Raw genomic sequence first — 17,221 nt, forward strand, 5'->3', positions numbered from 1 at the left:
CTGAGGATGTCTGCCAAATATATCAATAACAGTGCCTACAAGACTGCTGATCCACACTTCACTGTCAACCTGTACACATCTTTGTCACAGCTATACAAGATGTTACAGGGCTTAAAGATAAATTTCAATATAAAATACTGCCTGAGGCTTTCCTTGTAACCAAATATTCACTGATGTGAATACCCTTGAGTTTTTTTTTATACATTCTTATTCAATAATAATATTGTCACTGTAAATAAACAATCTTCATAGGTCGGCTCAACTGAATTTTAAGCTATGTATAAATATGAGCTGGCCATGTCACTTTGTGCATAGAAACGAGATAGGAGTCTCGATTACTCTTCCTTTGAGACAGGGGCTTGAATTTTGTGCTCAAAACAATGGAAGGACCTAAGTCACATGACACGAGGACACGACACACGGAGGACACGTAAATACGAGTATTCAATACAAAACGTAGCGACCTGGAAACAGGACACTGGGGACAAGTTTTATATATATTTAATAAAATATATATATTATATATATATATATATATATATATATATACCGAAATATAGTTTTTTATCCATATTAAATTGCAGGTTGCAGCTTATCTAATCAAATTAAAATATAATTACTTCTCAAAGTTCATAGTTCACTTTAAAAAAATAAATAGAATCAAAATTTACTATTTAAAAATTAGAATGTGATATGCTTGGTTTTGATTCTTGAATATTCAATGTTCATTGTTCATGTACAACTTAGAAGCACATAAGAAAATAACTAAAGTCTAATCCTATTGATTTCCTCTGCCCCTCTTGCGAGAAAATGCCACAGCTTTCCCTTTCCCTCTAGATGTAGATGTTGGTGCTGGTGGAGTTGGCAGTGGAGTTTGCTATGCTCTAGAAGCTGAAGAACTAGAAGTAGGAGCTATAGGAGGTAGACCACGTCCTCTACTGGTGGTAGGCATAGCCCGGACAGGTGGTGTCACCTGAAAACATTACAATCTCCCAATCCTGAAATCCTGAAAAACTGATAAGTCTGCTGCATTTTGAATGAAATCTAAAATTCTACTTTCTCCATATGAAATCCAATGAGGCCGGAACCGCTCTCAAACATCCTGAGTCATTTCATGGTAATGTTAAAAATTTAAGTAAAAGGATGAAAATGAAGAAAGTGAATCTTCATTTTCATGTTTTTACTTTAAGAATTTAACATTACCATGAATAGCATATCAATACTAGGGCCTAGACTTGATCATCAAGCTGCCCCACTCAAAAATTATTTGTTTCTTTCAAAAAAATTTGCAGCTTATGCAGGCAACGTTTTCGATCAACGGAATACGCATTTTCCAGGTGCAGGACACGACGAAAACCGGCAAATACGTTTTACATTTTACAGGACACGATGAAAAACGTTTTCAACATGTTTTAGGGCCGTTTTCGTGTCCGACACATAAAATACGGGACACGGGACCTTGGAGGACGTGTCCTGTGACTTAGGGAAGGACTAGACTTCTTTTCTAGCCTTTACTTGTATGATCAGAATTTTGAAGAGTAACCCGGACCTCACCTTTAAGATCATGTACAGTCTCATGCTCAAAATATCCTTACATAGGTGAAGACTCAGAATTTTTTGTCATACTGTCCAGACACTGAGAATATATATGCTCAGACTATGGGTCACAAGATTGGCTTCTTAAATGATTAAACAGGCGCAGAATATAAATCATTTTGGGACTGCAACTTCCTCTTTAGAAGATGAAGACTTCTGATATTTGAGTAATCTCCACAGGACGATATCTAATCTCACTGTTGAGTTTGCATAGAGTAAATATAAACTTCAGAACTGTATTTTCTTCTATTTGTTGTTTCCTAGGGGTCCAAGATATTGTTGTAGGCCTTGGACACTCTTACATCGGATCATTAACATCCTGTCCACATTAGCACTAGAAAACATCCTTCTATGACAAGGAAACACCCTTGTTTACCTGTGCTAACAATCTGAGTTGCCGCAGCTTGAGGAGAGGGTCTTTCCTAGACCTCTCAGTCCTCCTATCAGACCTCAACAATCATCTGTGCCTACAGCTTTCCCGGTGGTACTGAACAGAGATCAAAACCATACCAAAATATGCACAGAAATACCCTTACTTACCTTGGCACCAGCAGCCTAAGACAGCAAGGAATCCGCACTAAATTCTGTCCTAGACTTGCCCATAAGCCTCCTCACTTCCTTTCCACAAACGCCTTGCCTCAGATCCGTTGTACAGAGATTTCTTGAGAGAGACTGCTGTCATATTTCAGAGAAGAGGGCTAATAATGATTCCCTGAACTTCGATCTTTCATGGAAAGATTTCCTCCTAGAGGCCAGGTTTTAATAGAGCTATTAATCTGGCCATTACTTCACACATTAGGTTTGATCTTCACTTGTAATTTAGTCTCTGTTTAGAGTCTGCAATTTTGCCCATATTTCGGATTGCTTGCTCTGCTCTAACCAGAGATCAACAGTACAGACAACAGCTACAAAGAAATATTCAAAAGGAGCTCGGTCCTAGTCTAGATAGAGCGGCCTTCTTTGCTTTTTATAATGGACCCAAAACAGTTCTATACTGGGCAGTCAAGCCTGGACTATGTGATGATGTAACTGCTGTCGATCAGGAACCTGGTTAGGGCTTGATTGTAATCCACTTTAGTCCATTCAATTTCCCTCAACAACACTTCCAATCACTGCGGCTAGCTTACTTCTTAATGTTACATGCCCTTGCTACCTGTAGCTTGACTTAGCTATGGGATTTAGACAATATGGCTCCTTCAACTGGTCCAGAACAGCCCTGCGATGCTCCTGTAATTGCCTCAAGATTTGCGGCCTATCAAAACAGGGAGAATACCACTCAAATTATCCACCAATCTGACCAGATATGCCTCGGTCTGCCTTTGTTGTACTTTGGACGTATCAAAACCCACAAATAGTCCACCAAACAACCCTTTGCTACCTCGGCCTTGTCCTCCTGTTGCTGCGGCTGCAACAGAAGATGATTCCTTTGAGTTTTATGCCCATAGGATTGTCTAATGAGGTTGGGGGACACCTCTATATATACAAAGTGGTGAGGGTCAAGAGACATGACAATTGGGCTTTATGAGCCTACAAGGAGGTGAGGCTGAGGCACAAAATTCAAAAACACATTTTTCCTTATCCAAATTTGATGATCTTTAGTTCGAGTTTTGGTCCTCTGGAAAAGAGGAATTCAATGCAATAATCATCTCCATCAAATGAGCTGTCCAAAGTGGAATTTGGCCCTAGTTGCCAATTTTAACACATCATGTGGGGGTGCTAGATTTTTTTTGTAACAGGCCCACAGGCCCCTATTCCATCCCTAGGGAGGATCCGAACAGCCCCCTGTTCCATTCCTAGGGAGGATCCCAACATGTATTAAATATTTATAAGTATTTATATAAGTTATTTGTACACACATTAACTGCATTCGGAGATTTTCTGATAAAGTCAATATTCACCAAATATCAAGAAACATTGACCAATTTACGAATGAATTTCAAATTTAACTACTACGCAAGTTCTTTAAAACAAAACAGTAGGATTTGTTTCTTCTTTTGTTGAACTTTTAAACAGTACTAAAAGGTTTGGATCCAATATCAGTGTTTGTATCAGTATTTGTATGATTGTATCTGTATCCATGCAACTGAGCATATTTCTTATGGAGATTCATTGCTATGCCATATGCATGATATGAATTAACCATGAAATTAATCCTTGCACTCCTTTTCCTCCAAGAATAAAGAAACCTTCTAGGTGTCAAAATTTAGAAAAGGAAAGGGTAATACCACTTGATTCCTGGAGTATTGACAGCTCTAACTGATTTCCTTCTTCAACAATAGTGAACTTGAGGCCAACCATGCACTGCAGAAGTGTTTGAAATAATCTATTTTCCCTCACACAACCTCCCTTGGCGGTATCTTCTGAAGCGATATTTCAAAGGAACATTCAATTAGAGCTTTTGATACTAAAAGATATAATTTGGCATACTAACAGTAGCCAGTCTAAACAAGTGTAGGTGAATGCACTTGATATGATCATAATCTCAATGCCACAATGTAAAGAGAAAGAGTACCTTTCACAGTATCCTCTTGATTCTGTTTATCCATCTGAGTTATAGCATACTCAAAATCAGCCTTTGAAAACACAACAGTAACAAACACAAGTTAATACACAATTAACCAAGATAAAATAAAGTTAGAAAATAGTTTACTTAAGAGAATACAATACTTTAATTCTCACCTGGCTGGAAACCTGGGTAGATTTCCTAGCTGCTTTGTTGCAGACTAATCTATTTTCTTGCTCCTTGACAGTGGCCTTGCTTTCTAGGCAACAACTGGGGCACATGTCTTGAACAATTTCTGTTTGCACTGAAGCCTCCTTCAATCTTGAATATGAAGAAAATTGTTTTAAGAAAGAATCTGATCCAGTACAGGGAAGGTCCACAATGCTCTCATGCCCTTCAGGCTGCAAAACCACTGACTTTTCCGGAGAACAGGAATGAGTTCCCTCATAGAGAGGAAAAGATTGAGTACTGTTGTCCTTGCATGAAAGATTCATGTCCTGGTCCTGCTTTCTCATATTATCCTGCTCTGACAACAGTAGCCGAAGTCTGTTCACCTCCTTCATGAGGGCCAAATCTGCAAAACGGTGAAATTGCAATTGATTTATGTTGTTTCCAAGCTTGCCTTAATTTTCCTGACAGACTAATTCCAACATAGTAGAAGGCACAATATACATCCATCACCTTAAAGTCAATTCATTCATACCATCTTACCAAGTCATATGGCCATAACTTGCTGACAATCAAATCGAACAATATATATATATGATACAAGTCAATTAAATTAAAAATACCTAACTTACAACCAATAATATTAATCACATCTAAAACTCTTTCATCCAAGAAAAGATATGTGAATTTGTTTCCTAAACAAATTTCATAAGCTCCCCACATTTCCCATGCTCCCAGGACCGAGTGACACTTAAGAAAACATTTCCCTATAACCCCTTTTGAGGAAATGCAGAGGGAAACACAGAGTGAAACGTTTCCCCAATGCAGAGGACATGTTTTTCAAAAGAGGTGACTATAGGCACCCCCCTTAAAAAAGGGGGCCTTCTAGACATACCCCCCTAAATTTTGCTACAAAATATAATTTGAGGGGAAACCTAATATTCAAACCTAAGGCCCTACTAAAGCAATGTAGTTAATGCTAATGTTAAATCAAAGATAAAGGACAATGTCACTTTTACTGGAGACTTTTAGCATTACCATTAACTATTCCATGATGTTTGAGAGGGGTTCCAACCTCATTGGATTTCATATGGAGAAAGTACAATTTTAGATCCCACTCAAAATCCAGCAAATTTAATAGTTTTCAGGATTTCAGGATTGGAAAGACTGCAATGTTTCCAATAGATTCTATCATGTATGAGGGAATGGAAAGCATTTGACATGTTGAACTTTTTGTATCTTATTTTCATGCTTAGAGGGTGATATTTATGATGAGGATCTCAATATGGGCAATGAATTTGATGATATGTAGGTATTTGTTGTAGCATGAGATTTTTTGGACTATAGAGGCCATCTAGAGTGTCTTTGTTGATGTATTTTTGGTTCAAAGATTGAAGTTATGTGTTTTTAATTTAATCAACTTGTATATGTATATATATACACTGTAATATCCCTCGGTAATTTTTTCCTTGGGGTTTAGAGTTAACTAGGACTTTCCCAGTAAATTAGTAGGATTATATAATAGCAACACACATTCATACAAAGCAGTTATCCTTCTATATATGGAAAATTATAGAGATTTCCGCAGCAATATAATTCTTCATCCAACTCACAATGAATTAGGACTGTTTGCCTAAGACACAGTACTGTATCCACAATAATTCCCCATTACAAGAATACCACAATTTAATAATCCAACATTCAATTGTAACAATGCTAATACTATCTAATCAACTGTTACTAAATTGATTGCAACTCACTATCTTTTGGCTAGTTGTGACAAAATGTGTTGTTACAGGGATGGTTAGATTTGACTTCCCTGGTTCTTTCCTCCAGCGATTCAGGATTCCCTATTCTGTTGTCCACGTCTGAAGTTGTGTATGATGGAAGACCTACCTGGAACTGACCTTGATTTTACACAGGAACTAGAAGCAACCGCAGACCTAGAAGAAAGGAGGTTTGGTTACCTTCCCTGAGGATACCTGCAACCCTAGCGGGATAGTTGTTGGCCTCAGGACACCTGGTTAGCTTGTTGTCGGTGCCAGGAAAGAACCAGAATTATGCAATCAGTTGGTCTCAATTAGCATCAGATTTGGCCCTGTGGCCATGCAACCCTTTGACCCTACAGCCCTCACCCCAGATCACTTCAATGCACCTTAAGCACTAACATTTGCCCAGTCTGCGCTCCTAAACCTCCAGCGAACTGGTTTCTTGAACTAGGTTAGGTTGTGTTGCACTCAGAAGGCCTTACTGCTCAACCAGCACTCTGGCAGCCTCAGAATTTTACACAGGTAGCCTTCGTTGCTTGTGAAAAGAGAAAATTCGATGGCCACAGTGGGAAGATAGCACTTGTTGCCTTGACTAAACTTGTTGACCACTAAATAGCCTTAAGACTCTTCTTGCCTACCAAAACAAAATTGAACTGCCTTAGGGCAATATGTTGTGCTAGAACAAGGGAAATAGGGTATCTAGGTAGGGTGGGATCAGCTCCACCAAAACTAAACAAAATGATTACTTAGGGTGGGATCACCTCCACCGTAGCGAATCAAAGGATAAGGGGTCTTAAAACCCTCAGAGCCTTAGGCTCAAGAAAATCAGAGATATTCCAATCCAAATCGATGACCGAAAATGATTCCAACACCTCTTTATTTATAGATTTTCTCATGGAGTTCACTCTAATTTGAGGGGTTGCAAGTGCAACCCCCAACCTGGGCTTTTTCCCGAATCAACTCAAAATTTACCAAATGTTGCCTCAAACATTGGATAATTGGGCTTTCCCCCTTTATCAAGACTATAGCCCACAGGGTTGGATAGGCTACTTCATCCTTGCATAGTCAATTAATCCATAGACGACATCACAGTCCCCCCTTCCCGACTTTGCTTTCCTCAAGCAATGGCCAATCTGGGTGTCGTAAAATCTACCCTTCTATCTTCAAGAATGAGAACTCCCCTTCAATCTCCACAGCATCCTTCTTTAATTTTTGCAGCCCAATAAATAACCTGTTGGAGAGGAATGTCACCTTGCAAAAGTCACTCCATTTACCGATTCATAGATCCATTGTGAGCCAAGAGTACAAATATATGCTACTGTTGAGGCAAATTATGTTCTCCACCCGACATCTTCCACTTCCCTTTTTCTTATTCCAACAATTTCTTCACTATCGCATTCTTCACCAATCAGTTGGGTTTCATATTCCTCTTGCCTCTTTGGGGTCTTTAATGCTTCTTACCTAATAGAATCTACACCAGGGTTTTGATCTTGCAATTTCCTTAAACCAACATTCACAGTCCCCAAGTTTTCCTTAATGGCTTGCACATTCTCTTCTGTTTGAGAGATCTGCGTCTTTAGGGAAACCAATCCTTGATCCAAGGCTTCTCTATGCTCTTGAATTTGTCCATATGACACTTTCATATCACTCAACAAGACATACTCTCATGCTTAATTATGTTTTGTATCTGACATACTTTCTCATCAATTTCCTTTAATCTTCGTCCCAGTCCACTATCATTTACTATGGTAACAATATCGCTTTTGGGCTCTGTGGACAGCTTGGACTAATCTTTCTTGTCTCCCAATCCAATCTTTCCAAGAATTCTGCAGTCTGGTGTATCTCTTTGATTTTCATCCAAGGATTTACCTAGAGTTGTGGTTGTAGGCACTGTAATTGCTACAATGTTTTTCACATCATAAGCATTCTCATCAACAGCCACTAGGAACCTAATATTGACCTCCCTCTCTTCAATAGCCTCATAGGACTCAACCTTGCTGGAACTTTCATGACCTGCTAAAATGTCATCAACAGGGAAAACACTTTCATTAACAATTATACGAGTATCAGCCTCTCCTACATGACTTGCAAGTGCTTGGGAATTTCTAAGTAATTTAATAGTGTCTGGACAAATTTCACAAAAATTTGGTAGGTCTTTGTACTGGTTCATGATTGACAACAAAAAATCTTTGGAGTACTTTCTATCTCCATAACATTTTGTGACTAAAACAATTACTTGATTCATTGTAGTTGAAAGCTCAGTTGCATCCTCCCAGTCATCCCCTTCTTGCAGGATTTGCTTCTGAAGCTCTTTTGAAGAAGCCTTACTCTTGGCAACATCAGTTACTTCTTTGGATAAATCTGGATGGTTCATATCTTCTCGCTTTTCCTTTCAAACCTTATAAGCCTTATATAAGTCACCTGTGGGAGCTGCAGCATTTTCCTGACTGAGAAGTTCCTTATTTTTCTTCTTCTTGTTGACGACTAACTTGGAAGCATCACCACTATTTGTAACATTATTCTCAAAAGAAACAATAGAAGAACTTGTATTCTCGTTTTCTGTCAATCTACCTACTAAACCCTTCTTGCCTTCACAATCAACAGGCAAAGATGACCCCTGATGTTGGTCAACTTTTGCACAATATTACTATTAGTGGTGGATACTCAACTCCTATCTGGCATGTCAATTGCCTTCACATTTGTAGTTGAACCTTCCCAGAGTACTTTATCACCATCATGGTTAAGCCTACCTTTGTTTCTAGCGCCACCTTGGTTCACACAATTAACCTCCAAATTTCCTTTATTTTCACTTTTCAGACAGTTTTGCAAGGCAAGAACCTATCGAATTTCCATCATTGGCTACACTGGAAAGCTCAGGCCCTCCACTAATATTGTTGCCCAGTTCATTATTGAAAACATGACCCATATCACTTTTTTCGAAACAGATATATTTTTCTACCTTTTCACCTATGTGCCTCTTATCCTCTAATTCAGGCACTCAATCAATCTTGGGAGTCGCTTGTGTAGCATACTCCTTTCCAACTGGAGTTTCCATGCCATATTTCACACTTAATGATGATATCTTTGCACTGTGGTTTTTATTCTTAGCTTCCCATTAGTATCTTCAAATTTGTCTTTCTTGTGGCTAGCCCAAAAATCGGTCCAATTCCTTATGACTGCGTTCTATTGCGTGCTCTTACCGTCAAGTTCAAGAGATTGGTCTCTTTTATTACTTTCAGGCGCCTTCTCTTGCTTGGATGTAAGTGTTTTAGATTCTTGAATCCAATGACCCTTCAACTTCCCTGAATCCTGTATGAAAAACTTGCTTTCCAACTTCCAACAAAGATATTACATCTTTCACTAAACAAAAACACAGGCCATAGATCAATACCCATAATCAGTGTATAATTCCCTAAAAGTTATCATTCCCTCTGCATGAAACACAACTAAATGTGCAATCCCAATTTCTTTGATTGGATATTTGGAGTGTGAAAGCTTGGATTTCTCACTTGGACTAACTTGCTGATGCACAACATTAAACCATTTGAAGCAATACTGAAAACCTATGTTGCACGGGTTACCGAACCCGGGGGTGGGGTTCTCGAACCCGTCCCAGGTTCCCCTCCCTAAGTACCGGATTCGGGTACGGGTTCTTCTCTGAAGAACCCATAAGAACCGGGTACTCCAAAAGAAAAATTTGGGTTCTTTTCCTTTAACGAGTTCTTTGGGTTCTTCGGTTTGGGTTCTTCTTCTGATTAAAAAAAAAAAACAAGAAAAAAAAAAAAATATATATATATATATATATCTATGTATATTAAAAATTTAATTTTCAAATATATTTTTTTATTGAAATTTAAAAATTAATAATATGATATTTATTATTAAGTTTTAACAAATATCAAAAACCTTAAAAAACCTAAGGTTTTAACTAACCTTAAACCCACACATTGAATTTCATTTTTGTTTTTGCCATTTGGTTGAGCTGTTCCCATTTGGCATTTAACCATTTCCGGTGGCAGTGGACAGCTTCAGACGGACAAAGCAGCTTCGACAGTACCTTCAGATGGACAGAGCAGCATTAGGCGTTCCATCACCAGCGGTGGGCAGGACGCTACGTCTAAGTCTTTGCGCAGGGGAGACGTCTACGTTGTTGTTCAGGTGTGTTCAGGGGAGACGTCTACGTTGTTGTTCAGGTGTGTTCAGGGGAGACGTCTACGTTGTTGTTCAGGCTATGAAAGATAAATAGCCTTTCATATTAAATATCTAGTCAGTTAGATTTTTGTAAAATTTGTGGCTGCCCCATTTAACTGTTACCTTGATCACCGACAGGAACTGTTTATGAACATCAATGTGCTTTTATATTTTGTTTGTTACATCAGTCAATGGTTTGCTGCACCTCAGGATGGTTTTGCTTTCTTGCTGTTTTTATTTGAAGTTTTCAGATTTCTTGTTTCTGGAGACATCTCTTTTGCTGTTGCGATCTCAAATACATAGTGCACTACAGAAATTGTTGGTTAGTGTATATCCCTCTGATATGGCCTTAATTTCCAGTTGAATACCATTTGGTATTTTGCCCAAATGAAACTAGAATTTATCATCATAGTTTATTTGAAAAATGTGATCAGGGAACAAACTCAGGGCCTGCCATTGGCCAGTGGACCACTTTACAAATGACCTGCTCTCTTGATGACTGGGCAAGGCCAGGTTCAAGCGTAAAATCGATACCACAGTAAGGCTATGGGTTTAGCAGCAATATCACAGATATTAGAATATGCCTGCAGGCTAAGATGTATTCCCTAAGTGCAAAGCAAGACAGGAAAGGCCCACCAAAAGGCTACTTGCTCAGTTCTGGGCACAATAGCTTTGCTGAAGGCAGGGAATTCTGTCTTAGGCTCATTAGCTTCACACCAGGCATAAGGGTTGTGAATCGTGATATAATCACACTGACTGTACACCAAACCAATGAACATGTGGAACATTTTCTTAGTGTATATAAATCAACAATCAAATTTGACTAGACTTTAATCGAAGGCGAGATTTTATTTGTGTCATTAAACATTGTGATGTCAAATTCTAGGACTGTCAATTTCCTATGCAAAATATGAGATAATTTCATTAAGTTTATAAGCAGTGAGGAAATACAGAGAAGTTTATTCACAAGGGATTTCATCAAGCTGTAATATTCCCAATTAAAAATGGCTCTGTTTGGCTAATGATTTTCTGAGTTTTATTTGGAATTGTCTGTGTTAATTTGTCAAACAGTTGTGGGTGCTTGGTTGTAGGTGCACATTCTTGAGTTTAATTTCAAATAAGTGTTTACAGTGACTAACACAGGTCAAGGGAATGTTTCAAGCAATATTATGTACTTTGGATTATACCCAGAAATATATATATAGCCCATACAAGTCTACACAACCATAACTTGAAGCATAAACATTGAGAAGTCATCAATGATCATCGTTTGCTTTAAAATGCTGAGAATACTTTAGGAGTTTTGAGCGTACTCCTGAGTTTGTAGCAAACTTGGCTAGTTTATCTGAGTCAGATGTGTGTGACAAAATCTGTCCCAAGTTTCACCAAAATAGCTGAGTCCAGTATTTACTTAAGTTAAGTAAATGCTGGACTCGCTGCATTGGCATTAGACATCTTACAATGTTACATGTAAATTCTTGTTTTATGTTTGAAATAAGTAGCATAAACATTCATGCATGCCGTATCCTAGTATGTATTCTCAGTTTTAGTAGTAGCCTTGAGCTCTCTCACATAGCTGTCATGGTTACACAGAAAAGAATGTTATGCTGTCATAAAATATAGCTTAGTCTCTCATTAATAATTATTATTAACATCTATTAACATAACTTTTACTTTGAATTTTGTTAAACAAATTCAAATTGTCTTCCAAAATTTGCAAAATAAAAATGTCTTCATCAAATCCACAATATCCACTTTGGAAATATGTGGAAAGGCAAAAACCTCGAAAAGGTGCTGGGGGAACAGCAACAATAAAATTCACTTTATGTCAGCTTGAATGGAAAGGGAGCTATACCAGAGTTAAAGCTCATTTTATGCAGATACCAAGTAAGGGTGTTGATGCTTGCACTGGAGACCCAAATGATCCCACTAGACTCCCTAGTGCACAAAGAGAGCAACAAAAAGCTAATAGTAAGGCAAGCAAAGAAATCTCTATGCCATGTCATAATGTGGATGAAAATGATGATTCAAATGAAGAAGAATTACCATCTGATGATGAAGTTCAAGTTGGTGATGAGCATGTGTCAATGTCATCTAGAGCATCAAAAAGAAATACCAATCAAACACGCAATAAGTCTAAACTTGGTGGTCTTTATGACATGTTTGAAGTGAAAAGTAGGGAGGGTGTTGATTGTGCAATAGCAAGATCTTTTCTTGCATGTGGCATTCCCTTCAATGCGGCGCGTTCCCCCTATTTTGAGCAAATGGTTCATGCTATTAATGATGGACCTTAAGGGTATAAAGCTCCTGGTTATGAGAAGCTTTGAACTGTATTGGTGGACAAGGAGAAAACTCGTCTTGAGAAGGCAATGGCACCCTTGAAGGCATCTTGGAGTGTAGATGGATGCTCAATTGTCATGGATGGAAGCACTGATTGTAGGAATCATCCATTAATAAACATCATTGTCTCTTCCATGTCTGGCCCTTATTTTTTCAGGGCCATTGATTGTTCAGGTCAAGAAAAAAACACTATGTTCTTAAAAGACCAATTATGTGATGCCATTGCAAAAGTAGGGCCATCCAATGTTGCTCAAGTTATTACTGATGCAACTCCAGTGTGCAAAGCAACAGGGGCAATGGTTCAAAAGGAGTACAAGTAAGTAACAAGTTTCAACTTTCAAGTTTGATTTATCTTCTATTTAAATTACATGAATTACATTTTTAATTTTGAATACAAGTTTGATTTGTTTTAACTTTAATCCTTGATTACATTTTGATTTATTAATACTTTAATTTTGTCCTTGATGTACCCAAGCATATTTTTTGGATACCATGTGCAGTGCATTCTTTGAATAATGCATTGAAGCAAATTGGGAAAATTGAATGGATTCAAGCATTAATTGAAAATGGCCGCAAAATTCAAATGTTTATATGCAACCATCATTAGTCACAAGCCATTTACCACAAGCATGCAAAAATGGAGCTTCTTAAACCAGCAGATACCAAATTTGCAACTTACTACATTTTACTTAGGCAGCTTGTGGAGATGAAGGAGGCTTTATCTGCCACAGTCGTCAATGACATGTGGGAACAGTGGAGGTTATCTACCTCAGATGCAGCTTTGGAGGTGAAGAGGTTGATTTTGAATGATAATTTTTGGGTTGATGCCAAATTTGTTGTGGAAATTATAGAACCAATTTGTGATATGATCCGCTATGCAAACATAGATGGTCCATGTTTAGGTGAGATTTATGAGAACATGGACTCCATGTGTGAAAGGATCCAAACCGTCACAGATAGGAAGGATCCTACTTTATGGCCACAATTGAAAGAGTTTATACATGGGCGTTGGAATAAACTGAACACCCCTCTTCATATGGCAACTTATGCAGTTAATCCAAAATGGTATGATCCCACAACAGGAAGGAGGCCTCCATCCCAAGATAGAGAGGCATTCAAAGAATTCTTGAACGTTGTCAAGAAAATTTATGGTAGTACAAAAGAAACCTCTAACATACAATCTCAGTTTGCCCAATTTTCACGTGGTCGAGATGTCTTTGGTTCACATGCATCTTTGGCAAATAGATGCAAGAAGAAAGATCCAATTGATTGGTGGTGGCTTCATGGTGTTGATGCTCCTGAGTTGCAGCGATTTGCCATACAGTTACTTGGACAGGTAGCTAGTTTGGAGTTCCTCATCTTATTCAAAATTTGAAAAATTCTCAATTAAATATAGGAAATTAATTTTAATTTTTAATTTTTAAATTTTTATTTTAGTTTTAGTTTTTATTTTTAAATTTTTAATTATTTTAATGGGTTTCCCCTAATATTTCAGGTAGCTAGTTCTTCATCTTGTGAGAGGACTTCGAGTACGTATGCCTTTATTCATTCAGTCAAGAGAAATAGGTTGGGCTCAAAGATGGCAGAGAACTTAGTGTACAATCATAGCACAGTTCGTCTCATATCTTGAAAAGACCTTGGGTACAAGGAGGGTCCTTTCAAAAGATGGGACCAACACATAGACGATGTTATGTGTGTGGACGAGGAGATACAACCAGATGGCCTTATTGAGCTACCTCCAACTGCTATGGATGAGCAAGAGCCTCAAGATGAGAGTGATTCCTTCCTAGAGAGCATGCTAGTTGAAGATCTAAGTGATGTTGGTGACATGGATGTTGATGACATGGCTTGAGGAAGCCATTGTTCATTAGGCTTTAGCTATTTTTATTTTAGTATTTTAAAATTTCCTAGTTCATGTTGGGAGATGCCTTAAGGCAAAGTTTGAATGTAGTATGACAATGGATATATATCATGATTCATTATTCTTATTAATATGTAAACACTGGACAGCTTTTTGGTGATAAATTTTTAAATTTCAATGTGAATGTTGAATGTTCAATGATGTGCATGTTTAAATGATTAAAATTTTCTTGTTTAAAGTTGAAAAATATACAAATTCAAATTTCATGTATATTATTAATTATAGTTTATAAATTTATAATTTATAAAACTTAATATTATTTTATTACCCGACGAACCCACACACCCTGTTTCAAAAAATGTCATCCCCGTCCCCGAACCCACGTTTCCTGGCAAGATAGCTGAAAACTAACCTTCAATTAAGATGTACTACTAAAAATATGTCATTAATAATATAGTTATTACATATTATATTTTCATGTAAGATATTCACTGCAATACTCATATTGGCCTTACATATTTCTATCTAAATTTACTATTTATTGAAAAACCAGATGAAGTTTCCAAAATATTGAAAAGTCTGTGGACCACAGAAGCTTGATTTGGATTTGCTAAATATGATGAATACCATAGACTGAGAAAAACCCACAACCTTCTCTTTGGCTTGTTTCTTCATATCTACCTTGGGCAGGAGGAGAAACAATGAGGACGATAATGTGGCCCCAGGCCAACCGTTGGAGCATCAATGATTTAGTGAATTTTGAAACGAACCAAAGAACACAAGTTATTACCATTGTCTGAAGGATTATGGGATTTTCAAGCAATCAAGGGAAGAAGTTTCTATCCCATTGATGTGGAGTCTTTAAAGATCACACTGCCATAGTTGCAACAACATGGAATGATTTGCAGAAATATTGAGGTTTGGCCTACCTATCAAATAATTTCATTCTAGATCCTCAAAAATTGGAGAATTAAAAGGCTTGATGGATGCAACTAGTTGGCTGGATATTATTTCTGTAATTATTTTTTCACACAGCGGAGATATTGATGTAGTCATTCAAGTTGCTTCTTACCTAATGAGGAAGGCTTCTCTATATGAAATTCTTGAAGACAACCTTCAACCCTATGGTTAAAATCACCCCGACAATCCTACTTTGCATTAAACTTCTTGGATTTCCTTAAAAATTTTGGAAACATTCTGTATTTGAATATACTTGTAACCCCTTGAAGAGTTCCATATCAATCTCACAGGTTACCAAATGAATATAGTTGCCTCAATACATCAAATTTTATTTTGGATCTGGACTTGAAGGAGAATGGACGGCTGGATTCAATGACCCTTCAACTTTCCAATCATATCAGGAAATAAGTAGTCAAGTACTAAAATATTCCCTTTGAAAACAAGTTGTGTTTTGAGCATTCAAACTTAATGAGATCATGCCCAGAAATATCAACTGAACGACTCCCTGAAATAAGGTTGGATTACAAATGGGTAAAACTTAAAGAGAAAGGAAAAATACAATAAAACGCAAAAGCAAACAAGCACACTTGAACTATCCTCTAGCTTAGTGTCCTTGGACTCATCAAACTCCTAAAAGAAATCTGTGATTGCAATACTAGTACAACCAGAATCACGAGCTGCATGGCTAGTGCTTGCATGTGCCATGTCTGATCCTACACTTACTCCTACTTGTGGGGATTTGAATCCAAACCAAACCACCCCAAGTCATCAATACCAAAATCAAGATCAAACTCTATTGGATGAGACTCTAACCATTCTAAGGTTGGATCAATATCATCCAACTAATTGGCATCTAAATCAAGTCTTCTAAGCAACAACTCATTCTGCCTTAGCCAGAGATTGTATTGCACGAAGACAAGATCATTTAACCATTCTTTTTCCAAATGGTTTCTCTTCTTCATGTGAATCCGCTCAGAGACAGACCAATTGTGGTCACACCCAGCAGCACTGAAAATTTGACTCAAGACCTGAATTGCAAACTTTTGTAATTGAGGACACTGGCTACTTAACGACTTCTACCATTACGCTATGAGGAAAATGTTAGTTCAACAAATTTGATTATGATTGTGACTAAAAAATCAAATATTTATTTAGAGTTTAAACTGAACTTAACAAAAATATGGAAATGCCTAGTTGGTCCACATCTCTTTCCATATTTGTTGAGTGTTTGCAAAGGTAACCATGGCTCTGTTGAAAGCATTGATCTATTGGTGTATTTCCACTTGCTCACTCTAATCAAGGACCATATGCTCCAAGCTGTTGAAAGCATTGATCTATTGATGTATTTCCACTTGCTCACTCTAATCAAGGACCATATCCTCCAAGCACTTGTACAATCTATCCTTGACCTCCCCAATTTGACCTTCTCCTAACTGAACTCTATAATGATACCTTGGCTTCAAGTAATACACAATCACATGTATAGGGTGATGGAGTTGAATGTTTCATATATTATCCATGATCTCCCAAATAGGTCCTTACTTAGCTACTCTATTCTTGTAGGTTGTCTTTGCCTTCTCCTTTCCTTGATCCATAGCCTTAAAGATATAACCATGGCTAGTTTCCCCCCATTCACAAATTCTAACACCTTAACAAGGGGCTTAACAATTTTTACAATCTCTATTCCTTTTCTTCCAAAAGGCATTATCAAAAACTTTCCTTTCGATGTATTTTCCATCTTGTTTGCAAGCCCACTATGATCCATTTCATCCATCACCTGAAAACATTATTTTCCAAGTTCTATCCTTGGGAAAGGAGAGACTGCAACATGAG

General features: G+C 37.6%; 1 protein-coding gene across 9 annotated transcripts in view; it reads right to left on the reverse strand.

Annotated features, from left to right (window-relative positions):
* The window catches only part of LOC149222320 (uncharacterized), a 190,808-nt gene that overhangs the window by 63,381 nt on the left and 110,206 nt on the right, over positions 1–17,221 (reverse strand). For 8 of the 9 annotated variants that reach the window (XM_089385370.1, XM_089385364.1, XM_089385366.1 and 5 more), the window contains 3 exons: positions 4,276–4,673; positions 4,109–4,169; positions 3,822–3,956 (listed from right to left, as the gene is read on the reverse strand). In XM_089385370.1, the coding sequence (XP_089241496.1) occupies positions 3,822–3,956; positions 4,109–4,169; positions 4,276–4,673 (594 nt within the window). The remainder of the gene's footprint in view (positions 1–3,821; positions 3,957–4,108; positions 4,170–4,275; positions 4,674–17,221) is intronic. The other variant, XM_089385371.1, reaches the window with a different exon arrangement.

This window comes from Pinus tabuliformis, chromosome Q, assembly GCF_031772625.1.
Source record: "Pinus tabuliformis cultivar Carrire ecotype Pingquan chromosome Q, CPIR1, whole genome shotgun sequence".
NCBI classification, from domain to species: Eukaryota; Viridiplantae; Streptophyta; class Pinopsida; order Pinales; family Pinaceae; genus Pinus; species Pinus tabuliformis.